Source organism: Balaenoptera ricei, chromosome 2, assembly GCF_028023285.1.
Source record: "Balaenoptera ricei isolate mBalRic1 chromosome 2, mBalRic1.hap2, whole genome shotgun sequence".
Lineage (NCBI taxonomy): Eukaryota > Metazoa > Chordata > Mammalia > Artiodactyla > Balaenopteridae > Balaenoptera > Balaenoptera ricei.
The window spans coordinates 69838719-69859238 of NC_082640.1; the positions used below are offsets into that span (position 1 = coordinate 69838719).

At 52.0% G+C, this 20520-nt stretch overlaps 1 protein-coding gene across 5 annotated transcripts in view; it reads right to left on the reverse strand.

Moving 5' to 3' along the window:
• SMAD6 (SMAD family member 6) overlaps nt 1-20520 on the reverse strand; it is a 116477-nt gene that overhangs the window by 89206 nt on the left and 6751 nt on the right. For 4 of the 5 annotated variants that reach the window (XR_009500800.1, XR_009500798.1, XR_009500799.1 and 1 more), the window contains exons 2-3: nt 17677-17733; nt 13871-13948 (exon numbers count right to left, since the gene is read on the reverse strand). Coding sequence is in view for 2 of the 5 variants with exons in the window: in XM_059912964.1 (XP_059768947.1) it covers nt 13871-13948; nt 17677-17733 (135 nt within the window). In the remaining 3 variants the exon portion in view is untranslated. The remainder of the gene's footprint in view (nt 1-13870; nt 13949-17676; nt 17734-20520) is intronic. The other variant, XM_059912966.1, reaches the window with a different exon arrangement.

The window sequence follows — 20520 nt, forward strand, 5'->3', positions numbered from 1 at the left end:
GAGGGTTCGTCTTGTTTCTCCAACCAGTCAGATAAATGTGGGGGTAATTCTGGCCCAGAGAGGTAAAGTAACTTGTCCAGGCACACAAGCTCTGCAGTCAGGTGGATGTGTGTTCAGACCTCAGCTCTGCCGCTTATTAGCTTGTTGCTCCTGGGCAAATTGCTTCTCCCATCTGACCCTCAGTTTTCTCATCTGAAAAATGAGGGCAAGTAATAATAGAACCTACCTTATTGGGACTGAATGAGCTTAAGGAATAAAAACACACGTTTTGCAGTACTCAAATTTTAGCCATTACTATTACTTCTCCTACTGCTATTGTTATTATTATTGTCAAAGAGCAAGGACTGAGTTGCAGGGAATGACTTCAATCCATGTCATCCTGCATGAGGTGGGCGATGCCAGGCACCAGGACCACCAGTTTCCCTAAGGGGCAGAGGCAGGCCCAGGCCCTGCCCAGAAGGCATTCACAGTCTGGCTGGGGACAGCAGACAGACTCAGTGCAAAATCAACCCACAGCAAGAGAGTGGTGTACAGATGAAAACTACTCAAAGTTCAGAAAAGAGAGAAGCCACTCTGGACTACGTAATCCCTGAAGGCTTCCTGGAAAAGGAAGGATTTTACTGAGCCTTAAAGGACAAACCAGATATAATTAAATCAAAGGAGAGGCGCCATCAGGAAGGGGAAGAACCAGAAAATCCCTCTACCCCGAACTTCTCCCCCACCCATCCCTGGCAAAAGGCATTTCCTCCCAAGGACCAGCCCTGGGCCAAGGGGAGGTACAGGCATGACAGCAGAAAGTCCGGGTATCATGCGTCAGCTGGGCACCCACATGTGTCCCCACATCTGGGCCAAAGGGTCCGATGAAGGACTGCTCTGGGATGCTGGGCTTTCACTTTCTCCCCACTTTTTTCCAGGGACCTGAATTTGGGTTTGTCTGGGGAGTGTTTGCTTTAGCCCAAGTGTTTTTCCCCCCGCAGCCCAGGTCCGCTCCCTCCCTGCCCCTCCTTGCCCGTGTCTGGAGCTCCGGGCCACGGGGCACCTTTGATGCGCGCCCCTCTCCAGACTTCAATGTCGCTGTGTTCACGGCCCCTTTAATAAGTTATTTCCGTGGAAAACCCTGGTAACTCGGTCATGAATCAAGCCTATAAACACCTCCAACCCATCAAAGCACCCAAGTAAGGGAGGGGGCGGGCAGGGGAGGAAAATCTCTTACAGTAACTCACACACTGCTCCCTCAGAAAGGCCCGGCTGCCCGGCTGTCAGGGGCCCTGCAGTGGCCAAGCCAGCCACTGAAAAAGCGACATGTCCCCCAACCCTCCAGCCCAGGGATCCAAAGCCCCCAAGGACACTGCCCGTCTGTGTGTCCCCGGACGAGGCAAAAGGCCCGACCCAGCGCCCACAAGATTTACAGCCCGGAGAGGCAGACCCGACCGGCTGCTCCCGGGGTACAGGAATGTAATGTTTTGGCTACTGGTGAAAGGCCCAGTTTATTGGAAACACACTTCTTTTCCAATGTTTGGTTTCCTTTCACTCTTTTCTCCTTTTTGTTTTCCCAGAGTGCAGTGCCCAGGGTCTTCAGAAAGGATATGGACCTAGAATCCTGCCTGGGGGGAAGCGGGGAGGTGGGGAATGGGACCTGAAGTCAGATGTCTGAGTGGTGGGCTGAGCACCACCTCCATGTGGGCAGAGGCTTGGACACAGAGAGTGGGGAGACCCCAGGTCTGGACCGGGCTCTGCCACCTGGGAGCTGTGGGGCCCAGGACCAGCACTGTCCCTCTCTGGTCTCATCTGTAATATGGGTGGGATGAACCAAAACCCCCTTAAGAGTGTTTCTGTCATGGTGTTGGACAACAGTCTGGTAAAGCATGGAATAAAGCTGACCACATGTTTGATGGAGAGCCCAGCAATGCCACTCCCAGGTATATACCCAAGAGAAGCATCTCCTTATGTCCACAGAAAGGCTTGTCCAAGAATATTTATTAGTAACATCATCAGTAGGAGCCAGAAACTGGGAACTGCCCAAGTGCCCATCAGGAGTAAAATGGATACATTAGCCTAGGAGAACCATGGTTGTGCCCATAGAGTATTACCTGGCAATGAATGCATGACCATAGATGTTTATGCCAATTATATCTCAATAAAAAAAGAAAAAAGGAAAAGGAAGAGCCCTCAGTGTATGCTTCTGTTTACACCAACTCCAGAAAGAGGAAAACTAGTCAACAGTGTTCCAAGTCAAGATGGAGTCATGCAAACCTATTCTCTAAAGCAACAGTCAATCCACCTAGCAATCAAAAGTATTTCTGGGATGTACAGCTGGGGCCCACCATCGAGAAAAGTGTGGCCTTCCTTGAAGCGGCATTCAAGGCCTTCCCCTTGGGCCTCACTTCTTACTGCCCTGCCAGGATTGCGCCCCTTCCCAGAGCAAGCATCATCACATGACCTTGTCTTTGCCCAGCATGTCCCTGGGCCTGGGGTGCCCTTTCGCCTCCTGGTGACACGCCCCCTGCCTCCTGACCCAGCTCCCCTCCCAGAATGCCCTGCAGCCACCCTGGAAAGCGGCTGTCTCCCAGCCCGCACTGTGCACTTAGGAAACAGCATTTTCCCTGCCTCTCTAGGAAGCGTTTTTTCCCCCAATCTTCCCAGTTAGATTCTAAGTTTCTTGGGAAGGACCTTCCTTGGGTATCCGCTTCACACAATCCTATCCCTCATGCTAATGCGTGGTTACCAATTCACTTAATAACCACTTACAGAAAATTAAATTGCTACCTATGGCACATGTGGGATCTCCATGGCGTCCATGAGGTGCTGCCCAGCCCACCTGCCAGAAGTGGAGTGAGGCAAGGCTGCAAAAGGGAGGCTGAGTGATAGTTTTTTTTAATTAATTAATTTATTTTTGATTGTGTCGGGTCTTCGTTGCTGTGTGCAGGCTTTCTCTAGTTGCGGCGAGCGGGGGCTACTCTTCGCTGCGGTGCGTGGGCTTCTCACTGAGGTGGCTTCCCTTGTTGTGGTGCACAGACTCTAGGCGCACGGGCTTCAATAGTTGTGGCTCACGGGTCAGTAGTTGTGGCTTGCGGGCTCTAGAGCGCAGACTCAGTAGTTGTGGCGCACGGGCTTAGGTGCTCCGCGGCACGTGGCATCTTCCCGGATCAGGGCTTGAACCCGTGTCCCCTGCATTGGCAGGTGGATTCTTAATCACTGAGCCACCAGGGAAGCCCGAGGCTAAGTGATTTAAATCACAGGTCTGTCTGGCTCCAAGACAGACCTTGGGCTGGCTCCAAGACAGACCTTGGCTTCTTGGGCTTTTCACCCTTGCCCTCTTGAGTTCACGAGCATCCCCTGTCATTCATATTCCTCACTCCACATCCTACTCCAAGGTCTAGAAGCAGACCTGGGCAGGGCTAAGTGGCTTATTTTTTTTAGTAAAGCTGTTCAGACCCAAGGGAGGCATCAGGGCAAGGAGAGGGACTCAGGGCTCAGGTGGGGCTGTCCCCCGCTTTCCTGAGCAACCACAGAGAGCCCACTTTCCTGCACAAGATGAAAACGGCAATCTTCTCATGGAGGCACTGGTCAGACGCTTGCCTTTAGCTGAGTGTCTCAGAGCATCACTTTAACCACCTCCCAGACTCAGTTTTCTTACCTGAAAACTGGAGGTCACAACTCCCACTTCACCAGGCTGTGTTGAGTAGGCACCTGGTAACTTTCAGAGGGAGGGTCAGACGTGACCTCACTGGTGCTCTCCCACTGCTAACCCCCAGAACACGAGTGGTAGCTGATGGGACTAGAGCCGGGCAGCCAACAAATGGATCCAGCTGCTTTAAGATGCCAGGCACGCCCATCACAGAAGTGATCAAGTTAAGGCTCCTGCCTTGAGGAGAAGATGGCCCAGATGCTCTAGATCCCTTCTAGGTCCATTTGGATCTGCGTTCTTAGCCCTGGTTGCACATTAGAATCACCCGGGGAATTTTTAAAACCCTGATGCCCAGTCTCTCCCCAACTATTTCTAGAGTGGGGCCTGAGCTTTTTAAAAACTCTTCAGGGGACTCTAATGTGCAAAGAGGGTTGAGAACCAATGAGTGAGACCAACTGACCCATTTTACAGATAAAGAAGCCGAGTGGAAGCAGGTTGAGACCACCAAGAGATGTGGGACAGAGCCAGGACTGGGACCCGGGTCTCCTGGGCCCCCGGGCCAGCTGTGTCACTAACTTTCAACTCAAAGGAAGCCCCCAGGGCTCTGTCTGGCTTTGCCCTGTGAGGAAGAGGGCAGGGAGCTAAGACAAGGCTGGGCAGCCAGGTTGGAGGAGATGGGGTCTGTCTCCCCAAGCACCTGGACCCTCTCCTGCCCTCCTCGGCTTCTCTCCCAGGTCAAACAGCAGCAGAGGTCCCAGAAACAAGGTTCCCCCGCAAACCAAATAGGGTCTCCTTGGACTCGAGACAGACAACACGAGCTGAGGGTCCAGGGATGTGGAGAAGCAACAGCCACTCTGTGAAATCTGTTCCGTTTTGTTTTAAACTCTTTGCGGGGTGGGGGGCCTTCTGTGAATCACAAAACAATCCCAGCATCTACCGCATGCCAGGCCCTGAGCTGGGTGCTAGGTGGGGATGAGCCAGGCCCTGCCCTCACAGCCAAGCCCCCCAAACCCCATTCCCAACGTCTGCCCTCTGAGAGCAGCCTTGTCTTGGAAACACCGTCCCCTCTTTTGCTGTAACCCTGCGGGTAGCTCTGGGAGTGACCCTGCACAGCCCTCGGCTCAGCAGGGCAGAACCTGACCAGAGCAGATGTGCAGCTTGCGGAAGACCAGGAAGACCACACGGCTGCTGAGCGGAAGGCTGGGACCTAACACGGGGCTGGGGAGCGTGTCCCCTCAGTGCCGGACGTAAGGCGGTGGACAGGAGGGCCGGGGGATGTGGGTAGAAATGTGGGGGGGGACACAACCTGGGACTTGCTGGGCACACACACCCTGACACGAACAGCCTGCTGGGTGCCCCATTTCACCCCAAGGGGCTGGAGCTGGAGCCAGAGAAGCTGCACTCCGCCCCCATCCCTCTCCCAACACACCCCACTCACCACGTCTGCCCCAGCAAAGCCTCCTCCCCCAACTTCGCTGCTTCCCCGGGCTGCTCCCGGCTCTGCCCCTTCCCTTCCCTATTTCAGGCTGTGTGACTGGGTGACGGAGGCCACCTCCCCACCTTCTCCCCGCACCTGGTACAGAAGGCCTGGCAGCCCAGCTCCTCCCTGCTCTGTCCAGAGCTGGCGCTACCCTGGACGACTCAGAGTAAAACGGCTTCCAGGCTCCTATCTCTGAGTTTCCCCCTCTCCTTTTAAAGATCAATTAAAGCCTCGGCAATGATTCACCTTGCAGTCTGGGACAGTGCCTTTGATGTCTGCTCCAGACATGAGACCTCTGTTTTTCCAGAGGCTTCTACCACGGGGTGAGGGTAGCGTCCCTCCCTCGGGCCAGGGCGGCCCCTGCTTTGCAGAGGTGCCAGCCCCCCAGGCCTTACCCTCTCAGGCTGGGGGTGCCAGGCCCTGACTCGGGGGCGGGGGTGGAGGGAGGAGGGGAGGGCATAGGGGAAGGGCCCCTGAACACCAGGAATTCTTTCCACAAAGGACAACTGGAAAAGCGATGCATCTCCGCTTCCCTTGGCAGCCAAGGGCCACGGAGGGAGAATGTTTAATATAAAAACATCTGACAAAGTACCTTCGGGATATATTTTCTGCATCAAAGAAGGAGCTCTTGGCAACAGGTGCTCTACCCTGACAAGGAAACTTTCGAGCGCAGCTCCCAATTGTTACAGACACCCGGGGAAAGCGTGCCAGTGGGGACAGGAGGAGGGCGAGCCATGGGGCCCGGCAGACAGATGGTTGTGATTAGGCTGGATGCAACCAAGTGCATTTTCTGGAATTTCAGGTCTCCTCAGAAAACCTGCCGGTTCCCCCGGTGATGTAGGGGACCCGAGGCAGAGTGAGGGGTAGGGGACATCTGCCTCCAGCTCAGAGGCACACAGCCCTGGACGGGCACAGGGCTCCCCCTCGGCCCAGCAGCTTCCACTCAGAAGCCCATCCACCCACCATCTCACTGATTTACTCATGTATTCATCCAGCAACCATCCGACGAGCAGAGTCTCTCTAGGACCCGGTGACAGTTGTTCATGCCGAATCTCGGGTACCCAGGAACACAAAAGCCCCAGAAGAGCAAGAACCATTGGAGTACTGTATCTTCCAGGGGGCAGAGAGGGCACCTCGCCAGACCCTGGGGAACCCAACAGGGGCCAGACTGCCTGGGTCTGATCCCAGTTTCACTGCTTTCTAGCTGGGAGGCCTTAGGAAGTTACTTAAACTCTCTGAGCCAGTTACTTCTCCTTTAATTTGGCTAATAGAAGTGGCTACTTCATAGAGTTGTTGGGAGGATTCATAAATCTGATTATTAAATGTGTTATCATCTGTCTTTATTTTTATGTGTTCTCTCTCTTTTCTAGATCTCTTTGTCTCAGGCAAAAATCCATTCATTCATTCATTTATCCCACGATGACCTCCGGCTATTGGCTAGGCCCTGTGCTGGATGCTAGGCAAGGTCCAGAGCCCCTTCAGTATCCCAGAGGTCCTCTGGGCCCAGTACCCACTACCTCTCGGTTCCAGTCCATTCCTCCAGATTTAGGACAACATCTCTGGATTCATCTTACCCTATTCCCCATCTCTCACGTATTAACCTTCTAGCCACAAATAAACTCACAACACACAGTGCTATTTGCATACCTCTCTGTTTCTGCACAAGCTATTCATTCCTTCTATCTGACAGGCCATCTATATCCTGTTGGCCTCCTGGTGAACTCCTAGTCATCCTACAAAACCCAACTCAGAATCACTTTCTCCTTGAAGCTTTCCCTGAACACCTCATTCCCACCCCAACAGAGTCCCCTGCTCTTGTTTCTGTGCTGGTGCTAAGGCTTGCCCACATCTCCACAGCACTCAGCAAAATCATTCACCATTCTTTGCTTGTTGTCTACCTCTCCTCCTAGACTATCAGCTCCCAAAGGGGAAGGTCCTGGCTTTCTTCACTTTGTAGCAGCTGCACTGGCATGCAGTAGGCTCTTAATACATGTTCAGTACACTGACTTGTCACCCCAAAGCCTACGGTCAGGAAACACACCAGCCCTGGGATCCTTTGTCAGGGACCCCGGAGGATGCAAAAGCTATGTGATCTCTGGTGAATCAGTCGTCTTCTCTGGGCCTTGGATTTGCCATGGGTTAAGTGTACTCTCACTCTAGTCCCCAAGTTTTCATACTCTGGGACCAGGGCTGCTGGGGTAGGGGGCAGTACACCAACCGCCCTCCCTCTGCATGGCCTTGTGCCAGGCAGTAGTTTGGCTTTGAGACAATGATGAGAAGCTAAGATGCTGCAGGCCAGAAGCCCCAGCTCTCTGTACAACCCCTCAAGGCCTAGGAGCTGGTACCCTCTGCCTGGAACACATCAGCATCAAGGGGCCCCTGAGATCAGTGGCCCAATGGCCCCAATGTACAGCTGAGCAAACTGAGACTAGGGAGTGAGGAGCTTACCTGAGGTCACACCATAAGGTAAAGGGCAAGGCCAAGCCTGGAACCCACGTAGGTGCACTGCTCACCACCCTACGTGCTTCTTGGCAAACCAAGTTGGCCAGGCCTCCTCCACAAATGCCTGGTCCTCTCTATTCCTGCCCTTGACCCCCTCACCACCTCTCCTCCAGCTCCAAACAACCAGCCCAGGAAGAACAGGTCCCCCTGTGAGATACCTGGGAGGTTTTAGGGAGGGAAGAAGGTTGTTTTTTTTTTCTTTTGTTGATCAAAGCTAAAACAAAAACAAAAACACATGGCAGAGATAGGATGCAAGGAACCAGAGGTGAGTGTGCCCTCTCCCCACCCCCGCCTCAAGAGGAGGCAAGGAGTCTGGGGCCATTTCGGAATTGGAAATGGTAAGCTGGTCCCAAGAGCCCAGCGTCAGTCCTGCAACCCATCCACAAATTTCCAAGCTGGAGCCTGACTCAGGGGGTAGGCAGAGCAGGAGTGGGCCACACCCAGGGCCACTTCTTAACCCATGGGGACCTATCTAGGTTCAAGGCGAGTAATGTCAGGGCACCATCTGCCCCAAACTCCAGGTAAAACGTCCTTCCTGCTCTCCAAAGCCAAATGGAACCCTCTTTTCAGCTAAAACTCAACCCCCCTGCCCTCCCACTCTCTCTTCTAAACCACTCACTCAACACGTGGCACCCCTAGAGCCACAGGCTCTGAGCACTGTCACATGTTGGGACTGAGCACAGTCATGTGACAGCAACGTTATCCGGGACCTGCCTGTCACCCAGGTGCGATCAGTTGGTAAAAATTCACCAAGCTGGACACTTACCTGTGTACTCTGTATATTATAGCACAAAGTTTTTTTAAAAAAGTATTACACAGGCCTTGGCCTCCTCATGCCTCATCTCCCACTAACGTCAGGTACTTTGCTTCCCAACCCCTCTACCCTCCTTTGGTTTCTCAATATCAGGCTGTTTTCACACTTCCAGGCCTCTGCACTTGATATTCCTTCTACCTGGACTGCATCTCCCACCCCCCAAACCTTGCCTCTTTGGTAGATTCCTATTCATTCTATAATACCCAACTTGGATATCACCTCCTCCAGGGAGTCTTCCTGGGTCACCTCCCCACCATACCAAGAGTCAGTTACTAAGCCCTTCTTTCTCTTTACTGCCTCTTATTCCACTTCTCATTATTACTATTTGTGTCTTCACCTGTCTGTGAGTACCTTGAGGGCAGAGATGATGTAATTTTTATCTCTGTGCTTCCAGCCCAAGCACAGTGCCTGGCACACCATAATGGCCACACCTACCACATGTGTGCCAAGCCTTGGCTGATTCACTTGGCATCATCTCATTTCACCCTCACCATAAGGTGACACGTTGTTATTTTCATCCTCATTTTACAGGTGAGAAAACCAAGGGTGGGAGTGGTTAAGCAGCTGCCCCAAAGCCCCACAACTAGGAAATGGCAGTGCTGGGACTTGAACCCAGGGCCCAATGGAGCGCAGCCCATGCTCGTCAGCCCACCTTGCTAGAGAGGCTCAGCACACAATGACGGAGCTGAATTGAGGACCTCGGAGAATGAGGAGCTCTAGGGTCGTTTTGGACCAGGGCCTCTGAGGTGAGCAAGCTTGGGCCCTAGAATCGGGAAGCAGCAGGAAATGATAATGCGCTAACTCACTCCTCTCCTGGCTTCTGTGAGCACTGACACACATCAGACGGCACTGACCACAAAGGGGAACCTCCTCAGGGACCACTGAGAGGAAAGGTGGCAGGTGGGTGGGCTGCATGGACCCATCTAGGTTATAGCCTGGCTCCACCTGCTATGCTTGCTGTGTGGCCCTCAGCTGCTCTCCTAACCTCTCTGAGCCTCTGTTCCCAAACTCTGCCAATCTACAGAATGCACGAATCCTGGAGAATGATCTGTGCCCTTGAGGAGCTTAGCGTTTGGCTGGTGGAGGAAAGATACCCACATCCAGCTGAGCCCCCAACTCTCCACACTGTCCTGAATAGCTCCTTTTCTTCCCAGGCCTTTTCTTCAAAGTGAGGGGCTCGCCCTCACTGACACTCTAAAGAAACCAGCATGCTCCAAGGACTGAGATACTGGTACACACAACCAAGGTCAGACAAAGGGACTGTCTGGTCCCCATGACAGGCAGCTTACACCATGTCTTGCATACAGTGGGTGCTTAATAAAGCACTTGAATGGTTATCCAACAGGCACTAGAATAGGATATTAGAGGGGAGTTACTGGTTCCTACAGAAGCCCGCCCAGTGCTCCACCCTCCAGCCCCACAGCACTGGAGTCTGGCAGGCCTGGCTTCTAAATGCAGCCCATCACCTCAGGCCCTGGTCAACTCCCAGAGCTCACTCAGCACCCAGCACTGAGCCTGGCCTAGCTCCTCCTACCTCATCCAGGGCAAAAGGCTCCTTGTGTCACATTCATTCTGTTCTTCTAGCCTGGAGCCAAGAGAACCCAGCCCTCAGAGAGGTCATTCCCATGTGGCCCTTCATCCTGCAATTTCTTTGAATTATCGCATATCTTGCCTTTAATTTGTCAAGAAGAGTTGCCCACCAGCCACTCACACCTTAGTATGAATTTAACCAGCTAATCTTGCTTTCCTCCGCAAACTAAATCAAAATAAAGGGAATGGGAGGGGGGGTGGAGATGTTGCAGAGAGGAAGAGGATGCCCCTTAGACAGTCAAGGGGCAGCAGTTAGGCAAGGAAACCAGAGCGTCAAGGACCTGAAGTGAAGGCACCCCAAAAAGGGACTTCTAGGCTTTCAATTTTCCAAATCCCACTTAAGACTCCAGGTGTAAGGGTCTTTACTTAGTGGAAGCTCCATGTTCTGGCCCCCTACTGGGTGATCTTGGTGAAGTCACTTGCCCCCGTGAGCTTCAGTTTTCTTGTCTGTTTAGTGGGGATCACGTATCGACATTTGGAGCTGACGTAGAGATCAGATGAGAGGGTGTCAAGCATTCAGCAGAAGGCTGAAACAAGACAGTCTCCTGTCCTGCTGCCCCCCACCCTGCCCACCGATGCAGCCTCGACTGCCCTGGCTGTGACTAAGCCTCAAAATCCCCCCTTTCCCCTAAAGTGACCTCAGCAACAGGACGGGAAAGTGAAGCAGAGACCTTGGCGCTGGATAAAAATAGCCAGCCTCAGGTCGGGTGCCGGGATTGTCATTGTGCAAGACAAACAAGGGCAGCCTCCGTCCCAGAGCTGCAGACACCCTGCTCCAGCAACACCCATCCCAAGACGCTGAGAGAGGCCAGGCTCTCAGGGACAGCGCTGCCCACCCCCACAGGATGCAGGGAGACAGAGGGGGCTGGGGGTGGTCTCCGGGTGGTCGGCAAGGTTCACCCGGTGGGGACACGGAGGAGCACAGAGCCCTGTGCCTCTTGCCAGGCCCCAGCCCTGTCCCTGGTACTGCAATCAGGACAGGCTGTCCCTGGCCTCCTTTTGATCACTCCACCTTGCCCGGTGTGGCTCAGGGAGGAGGATGGGATCCTTGCTGTGGAAGGCTGTGCAGTCACACCGCTCAGTCTCCCTTCCCAAGCCTGCCACTTACAGTTTGGGAATTTGGGCAGCTGGCCTGGCCATGAGCCTGTTTCCTCACCTCTGAAACAGGGGGAATCAAATGTGTCTCACTGGGTTGTGATAAGGAGTCAGCGAGATGAAGAATGACCAGCAGTTAGCAAAGTGCTAAGTAGTGAATGTCAACGTTAAATAAATAAATGTCAGCATCAGCATCCTTACCACCTGTCCTTGAGCATCAAACGCCTGGTCTGTCCCAACGCATTCTACCTGCCTGTGCTCCTCACCTTTCTGACCTCACCTCCCGCCCTGCCTCCCATCTTTGCAGGATGAGTCTTGCTTCACCATCCACTGAGACCCCTCTGGGCCTTCCTCTCACCCTGCAGGGCCTCCCTCCCTGAGCCTGTCCTCCAAGGTGACAGCCACCCACAGCCCCAGCTCTACACGCATCCAGGAGGCAGGGGCAGGGCCAACTCATCGGTCCTGGGATCCCCACGGTACAAGTAAGCTAGAAAAGCTGAACTGTGAGCCCGCAGAGTGGGAGGAGACCCACGCCATCCCTGGGAGGGGCCTGGATGACCACAATGGGGAAGGCCTACCGAGACCACCTGCAACCCAGACCAATCAACCCCCAAAAGGAAATCCCAAACTTCCTCCCCAGTTCCTTCGGTCCCTTAGGATCCCAAGGCAATGGATGCCAGATTTTCTCATGAGAGCCATGCAATCCTCATCCACGGTAAAGAGCGTCACATCAGGGCCTTCTCACCAGTCAGTACCAAAGGTCGCTCTGGGATAGCTGGGTGGGAACCCCAAACACAGGCCCACTGGGCCCCAAAGGCAGCCCAACCTAATGGCCTCAGGGTCTCCGGAGACCTTCCAGCCTCCAGAGGGTGCTCTCTCCTGGGAACCGGATGTATGGAGGGGCCTCCCGCAGGCGCTCTGGGGTCTGTTCCTTCTAGCCTCAGTCACACACCAGGCCAGCTCTGGGATGACAGAGATCAAAAGAGATCACGTCTGAGAACATACCATGAACCTGTAAGGCACCTCCACACACGGCAGTTTCCGCCAGTCACAATGAGGGGATGGGATGATGAAAAACTACCCGTCTGTCCATACAACCAACGCCAGTGCCATCCATCTAAATTAAATACACTCTGACGGTTGGCAGGGACATGGAACCATGCATTCAGAAATACTTTTAAGCCTCTTGCCTCAAAATTATATGTGGCTTCCAACCACATAGGCACAGAGGAAGAAGAATGGATTAAAACGTCCACTTCTTGTGTTCATCTGGTTAGGTCTTTCAGGGAAAGACATTTTAACAAGTAGGGCCAAAAGGCAGGGATGAAGACAAAGTGTCCCAACTAGAGGGGCCACCAGAGACCAGAAGGCAAGTGGGACCCAGAAGACCTAGACCCCAGTACCAGCTGCGCCATAAGCTCCACTGTACCCCTGGGCAAGTCACTTCCTGCTCTGGTTTCTAGTTTCTCTATCTTCGAAACAGACGTACTCTTGTGATCTCCCACGGCTGTGATGGAACATGGAACGGATGGGGAAGGGCTCGGGACACGGGAACTGGACAGGCAGCCCTGAGCAGCCAACACTGTGACACCCGTAGAGTCGTGGGGAGAGTACGGCAGGAATGACAGAACTTCGTGCAAAATAAGTTCACTGGAGGTACATCCAGCCCTTGCAGAGAAGTGGGGGACAGAACAGTGGTCAGAAGCACAGTGACATAGTGGCAAATGGCTCTGCTCCTACGTGATCCTGGGCAAGGCACTTTACTGCTGTTCTGAGATGATGATTCTAAAGGGGCCCGAGTATAGGATGTGGCCCAAAGTAAACACTCAATAGATAGCTACAATGACTGTTGTTGCCATTATGACAGGGTGTGGGGTCTGGGGAGGACAGCTCAGATGCAGGCAAACAGAGGCCTTCTCAAAGAGATCCAGCCATGCCTGCTGGAGAAGCATCTCCTGCCCGAGGGGCTGTCACCCAACGCAGCACAGAGCCAGGCCACAAGCCCCAGCTGTCCTCACAGCACACCCTACCCACCATGCTCCCAAAGGGCCCCATAGACCTCGGCACTTGAGCCCCTCCTGGCCCTCGAAGCCCCCAGGTCACCACCGACATGTCATTTCTCAAGGAAAGCTTGATTTAGGTATTCCCCAGAATGTGAGGGTCCCTATGGCCAAGTCTTAAATGTGGAAAGTAGGGGAGGCTCCAAACCAGGGTTCTCTCTGCTTCCTAGCCCAGCACCCAGTGCTCAGGGAGAGACACGGAAACCACCAGCCTCTGGAAAACTCCTCGCTTGCTGGACTCTCCCCCATGATCGTTCTACCCACTCCATTTCCCCCTCTTCTGACCCTGCGCATCGGTCCTTCCCCAGAGCAGGGACAGAAGGAGAAACCCAAGAAGACAAATGTAAACAAACACGTCCATTTTGCTGCCTCTCAGCAGCTTGGGGAGAGGATCCCTTGCAAAATCAGGATGGAGAGCTGGGCTGGGTTTTTATCATGTCCACAAGAGAAAATTGGTTAGAGCATGGATCGCCAGGCACTTGAAAAGTTCTCATCCTTAGGCCTCATTCATACAGATTGTTCTTAACCCCAAGAACACCAGTGATGAAAACACTGGCAGTCTTCTCCTCGAGGGGTGGGAGGCCCAGGGAAAAGAAAAGGAGGGGGGACATCAACAAGACCTCCGTCAGGCCCCTGCCACTGGTCCCCCTACTGTAAAGTTCAACACAATGGCAACATGCAGGGAAAAAAGAAATGCCAACCTGAGAATTCACCTGGAGCCGTGATGAGGGAGTTGGTGGCCTCCGTTTCAGTGTAAGACAATGTGGAATCAGACAGATCTACAGGAGGAAAGAGAAAGAGAACTTAAGTTGGCTGTGGGGTGTTGCTCTCTTCTTTCTCAAGCGTGTGTGTGTGCGTGCGTGCGCGCACACACACACACACACGTGGGCATGCAAGCGCTTGCAAAGGGCAGCATGTCCCTCACAACTTTCTTCTGCCACTCCCCGTCCCACGATTGCAGGAGACCAGGCCAGCCAGCCCTGGAACTCTTCTGGAAAATGCTGACTGCTGCAGCCCTGGCACCTGAAAAAGTTTCAATTGCTCTGGCCACAGAAATAACCCAAGTTCAGGGGACCGAGCAAGTAGTAACTTGGAGCCTTCTTGGGTAAGGTTAAATTAAGCCCCTAAACAATTCATAGCTGCTGTACTTAATTACAACCATTAAAATTCTTGAAGTTGTTCCTTCTTGCTTCCTTCCTTCCTTCCTTCCTCCCTCTGGAGCTGGGGAAACTCTGTTTTAACAAGTTACCAGCCATCCTCACTCTGTCCCGCTTACACCCCTCTAATTAAGGGCTCAAGCGTTTGCTCCCAGATTAACTTTTTTCTCTCTCCCCTCCCCCACCCTCACATCCAAACCCACTCCCAGAGCAACTTTCAATGTCTAGACTATTTTTTTCTTTTCCTTTTTTTTTAAAGGCGTTCATTGTTGTTTAAATAGTTTTAAGTACCTCACATGGCGTGCGCTATTTGTTTTCCCCTGTCTGCAGTGCACTTAGATGGGGAAGGGAAATTCTTTTGCACGTTTTCTCTTGAACGCTGAGCTATTAGCGGGACAAGCTGATGCCTTGGGGGGCAGGCCGACTTGGAAAGTTTTTCCTGGGCCTCTGCCTCTGCTACCAGCAACGGGGTGTTGTCCCCGTTAAGGGACAGGTCTGTCCAGGAGTTGGAAGGCATGTTCTTTCTGTGAGGCTTGTGGTATCTTTCATCTTCTCACCCAGCACAACCCAGATGCGGCTCGGCTGGTCCCACCTGGCTCAGGAAAGCCACTCCACGCTGGGGAATCCTGGCACAAAAACCGTTAGCCTAGGCCCTAGCTAGCTAGAATTCCACTCGATCCTGTAGGCATTTTTTCCTTCTACCACGTGGCTTGGGGAGCGGGAAGATGAAACGTTAAACAATTTGGCTTTTTTTTTTTTTTTTCCTTCTCGTTTCCCACTTGCCAGATGCTGACTGGGTGTTCTGGGTTTTATTTTGTTTTTTTGGTTTCATGTGATCACAGTGGCTCAGAAGTGAACTGACTTTTTGTTTATGAAAAACTAACAATGCAAGGAAAAGAAAATAATACAAAAAATAACTCGGACTATTTATCGGGGCCTGAAAAAGTTATCTGCTGGTCAAATGTGTTTGGAGGAAAATAGGGACAGATGGAAAAATCTCTTTAAAAGATAATAACCTCAATGCCTAAGTGGGAACCTCTTTGCTTTTCAGACCTAATCTTCCCAAAGTGTTCAGGCCCCAAGTCTTGCTGCCACTTACTGTTCGAAGTAGCAACACCCCAGGCTGAACCCGGGTTCTTAGTGAACCACTGTGGACCCAACACAGACAGACAGCCTTATGAACGTTCCAGGAGTGGGCGTGATGTGTGTTTTCCATCCTTCGCAGCTGTAAGTCCCTGCCATGCGCTCTCCAAACCTTCACATCTAGTGCTTCTAGTGAGGGAGGCCCCACGAGGCTGTTGTAGAAAAAGAACACTCCCAACCTTGGTCACTGCTCGAGCCCCAAGGAGGAACCCCATCTGGAAGCTGGAGCCCCAGGTTCGAGTCCTACCTCCACTCTTACTCAGCAGAATCAGGGGTTCACCAGCTTTGCCTGCAGAGGGCCCCGTAGTGAATATTTTCAGCTTTGCGAGCCCTACAATCTCCATTGCAACTATCCACCTCTGCTGCTGTCCTGTGGAAGCGGCCACAGACAATACAGCTGGGTTCCAGCAGAACTTTGTTATGGACTCTGAAATTTGAATTTCATATAGTTTTCACATGTCACAAAAGACATGCTTCTGCTTTTGGTGGTTTTCTTTTTCTTAGCCATTTTAAAAAGTAAAAACCATTCTTAGCTCAAAAGCCACACAAAAACAAATGGTGGGCTGTCATTTTCGGACCCTTGAGCTGTATGACCACCAGCAAGTGTCACTTCCTCTTTCTCCGTCGCAGTTGTCCCATTTGTAAAATAACCGGGACACCTGCTGATTTCCAAATGGTCACTTTGCCCCGCTGGATGGAGTCCTGATTTTTGTGGCTTTATCACCAGCTGACCCATGATTCCTTGGGGCAATGATCCTTGACATTCAAGCTCAGGTGCTACATTTACTAAGAATGTTTGCGGGTCTTCCTTTTCCTCTACTAGAATGAGGGATCTTCTAAGCGACTAGTGCAATTATGTTAACTTAAAAAATGCTGAGACGGGCCTGGGAGGGAAGGATGGGGAACCACTGAGCTGAACAGGGGCTGCTCTGGGTTTCCGCCTCAGCCCCACTGCTCATCAGCTGGGCGGTTGTCCCTGACCCTCAGCCTGATTCCTTGTCTACCAAGTGACAGGGTCCCACCAGATGACCGCTCCAGTTCCCCGGAGAACTAAAAGAAGCTCCTCCATCCACGGGATGACCATACTTCAGGAAAAACAACGAGGAAGTTGCCATCGTTAAGCCACTGACTCGTACACCGTCATAGGACAGCCTCTGTCCTCCTAGACTGAGGAGGACAAACTCCTGAAGGGACCCGGTGGGCACTCCTGTCTCCAGAGGGGGGCCTGGAAGGAAAACTGGACTGGATGCCTGAGAGTTTATGACACTTAGAAGTGACCTCCCAGATGATGCTGACACACGCTACCGGGAAGAGGCCTTTACCAAAAACAAAACAAAACCCGCTTCTTGTGGTCACTGGTGGAACGTGTCAGCATTACTGCCACGCCATCTGACTTTTAAAGCTCGAGTCCCACGGCAGCTACCCACGGTAGTCCCACGGTCTCAAAGTCACTCTCCCGGTACTATTCAGGCCATACTCACCCCACCACTGGGATTCTCCACTGGAGGAACCAGGAGGGCCAGGAAATGAGCCATTTCTACTTTTAAAACCACATGCATCTACCCCAGCATACAGGCTGCTCATTTAGCCCCAAGGCTTTACAGAAAACACGTTCTACCTCTGAATGGGCTCTGCCAACAATGACACTACCACTGAGGGGCACCCTCCATGCCAGGGGCTTGGTGTACCAAGACACTTGCTTTCTAAACGTTCCAGCTGTTGTTTCTGCCCAGGTGAACTTCTTGGCTTAAAAGAGGGGGGGAAACATATAGCTCCTCTCAACAGTGACTTCGTGCTCAGCCTATCTGTCATAGTGCTAATTAATACACACCAAAGGAGAACCATGTAAGGCTGGGAGGGAAGGAGAGGAAAAGAGACAGAAACATCAACCCACCAGCATCAACAAGATGCTGAAGCTGAAACCCATTCGTCTCCCACAGGCCCATGGTTAAAGGTCACAGAGAGGTTAATGATGAGCGAGGAATTTCAAGACGTAAATAGCCTGCTGCAAAGGCACTGCAAAGGCTGGGTCAGCTCTGGCCCAACTGGGGGTGTGTTTGTAAAACTTCACCCACCCCATTTCAAAGGCCACCAGGCTGGTGATCCCTCCCTCCCCTCCTTCTCTGGCCCTTTAGCACTGAGGCAGGGCCCTGTGGGAGCCTGGGAAGGAGGCACCTCCCGAAAGGTCAGAAGGAGGACACACTTACCCAGTGGCTTGTACTCGTCGCGAGGAGACAGCCGAGAGTAGGGGGGTGGCGGTGATTCTGGAAGACAGGAGACAACGTGTCACTGCTGGGATGGGAGAGTTCACACATGGTGGTTCTACATGCTTTTGATTTCCTCAAATAATAAACCCAGCTCCCAGGAACCCAGCACCTCTGCTGCCCCAGTCCCCTGGAACAGCACTGCCCAACAGGGAAAGCCACAAACTTGGGGTACAGACCTGGGCTCAATCCCTGCTCTGTCACCTTTGGCTGTGTGACCTCAGGCAAGTTACCTCACCTCTCTGAGCCTGTTTCCTCAGCTCTAAAATGGGGACAATAATCACAGAGACCTCCCAGGTTTGCCAGGAGGGCAAAAGGAAATAATGTATGTAAAATGCTCAGTATAGCTCTTGGTACTGCAGAAAAATACCTCCACAAACAGTAACTAATATTATTATAATGAGAGAAACAAGGGTACAGGGAAAGTCAGAGCTAAGGTGGCCTGTTAAAATACAGGATGCTCGGTTAAAGTTGAATTTTGGATATACAAGGCATAAGCTTTTAGCATAAGTATGTCCCTTGCAATATCTGGGACATACTTATACTAAAATATTATGTGTTGTTTACCTGAAATTCAATTTAACAGGGCACTCTGTAATTTTCTTTGCTAAGTTTGGCAACTCTAGTCAGAACTGACTGACTGCAGAGGCCCACATAGACATAGGAGCTCCCTTTCAAACAAACTACATTAGAGCAAATGACCTTCAGGGCAAGGAGGAGGACATGATTGGTTGGAACCCAGGAAGCCAAACCCAGCTCCCCATATGGGAGACCTTAAACCAGTCACTGCCAGCTCTTGGCCTCAGTCTCCCCCCTCTGTAAAGAGAAGGGGTGGAACACACAATCTCCATGGCCTTGCAGCTCAGACCCTCTGCGATTCTTTATTGTCTATGGTATTTTTCTTTGGGTTTCCTTTCATTTGCCTAAAATACTTGTCCTTAAAAACATATACTTTGTCTTCAGAAGAATTCCTTAGCCTCTTGCTTTCTGGGAAGTAACAATTTGCTTAACTAAGTAACAATTTGCAGGAATGAAATGACCCTTCATTTTCCTTAAATGAAACTAAAGGCCATCAAATTGCAAACTAAAACAAACTCTCAGTGGCAGTAAAGTGGTAATAACTATTATTAGGCAGGTATCAGGAATGACACAAGGGATAATAAGTGTTTTTCACAATTCTAATAAGGCACAATTAGTCGCAGGAGCAGGCAGCTTCACCTCTTCCCCACCCCGGCTTTTCCAGCTAGAAAGGACTTCAACAAAGTGAAGGCGCTGCAGTCTAAACACAGGGAATCTTTTGTGGACTGGAATTAGGGAGAAGGAAAATGAATCATGGATTAGCCACTGGGAGCGAAGCAAACATTTGCTGAATGTGTACCCTGTGTCTCTCTCTGTGCTGGGACCTTTCAATTTCATACACTGTATTTTATTCTTTTGGACCTTAGGTACAGAGTGGTTAATCACGCTCATTGGGTACCTACTTTCATTTCCTCCTTTCTTAAAAATAAATAAGATGACCATTACCATTCCCATTTCACAGATGAGAAGACTGACTTGCCCATTGTTCCCCAGCCAATCATGGTGGAGCTGGGATTTGAATCCAGGCCTGACTCTGCTCTACACCCCAATCAGACAGGCAGTCAAGAGGCATCCTGTCTTCCACCCCTTCATCCCAGCTGGGTCTGGTACATCATATGCACAGAAAGTGTTCAGTAAACAGATATGGACAAAGACAATGGTGACAAGGATAATGGTAAAGTTGGGGGCATCAGTGGACAAAGGTGTGGAGAAAGAGGACCTATGGGGCCAAAAGGGTGACCCAAAGGAGACCTCAAACAAGACTCAAGGAGGGGGGCTATTTGCCTTCAGTAGGAGCCCCCTTATCCACCAGTCTTGGAGGGGCTAGACACCAGACTCTCAGGACAAGAGGCGAAATACAGGTAGGGCTAGCGCTCCACAGGGAAAGAGAATTGAAGCCAGTGCTCCCACTGTACAGAGGAGAAGACTGAGGCCTGAAGAGTAGAAGTGACTCCTTGAGGGCCAGACAGGGAGCTGGTGTAGAGGCAGAACCGGAGGTCAGGTCTCCTGACCCCCAGCCTCATGTCCTTTCCACTACCCCACTAACTTATCAGAAGGTCTGCAACTCCTGTGTCCGGGTTCCTCTTGCAAACATCTAATTGGCTGAGGCCCAGGCCACACATGGTAGGGAGTTCTGGACATCTGCCCCCAGATCTGTCCCCCAAAGTGAAACCTGGCAGCAATGGGCTGTGGAAGCTGGAGTCAAGCCACTGTAATCAACCCCAGCATCTCTGCCTGGGGCTGCTTACCTGGGACCCGTAAAGGGGCGGGGGGGGGGCGGCGGAGCTCATGAAGATCCCCCTCACAGGAGCCACCTGGGCCTTGAGTGACACCCACCACCCATGCCCACACCTGGGCTGGGGGCTCTAATGCATGAGTGAGACAGAAAGCAAATCTACAGACTTGGGACATCAGACACACCAGCCAGTGAGGAACTGCAAAGCTTTCAGGAGGGACTTTACCAGCACCCACACCCTGCTTTGTTCCAACAAAACGATCTGCACAGAGATTGGAAGCACATCACTAACTTCCATCCTAGGCAAGTAAAAAAGAGACTGCACCCCAAGACACGGGGATTTAGAATGTCAGAGGTCCCCCCCAACTCAATTTCTTATTTTAACTGATGGGGCAAGTGGGGTGGAGGCAGGTAAAGGGCCCACCCAAGACCACACAGGAAGGCAAGAGATGTTATTCTACTTCAGCTGAACA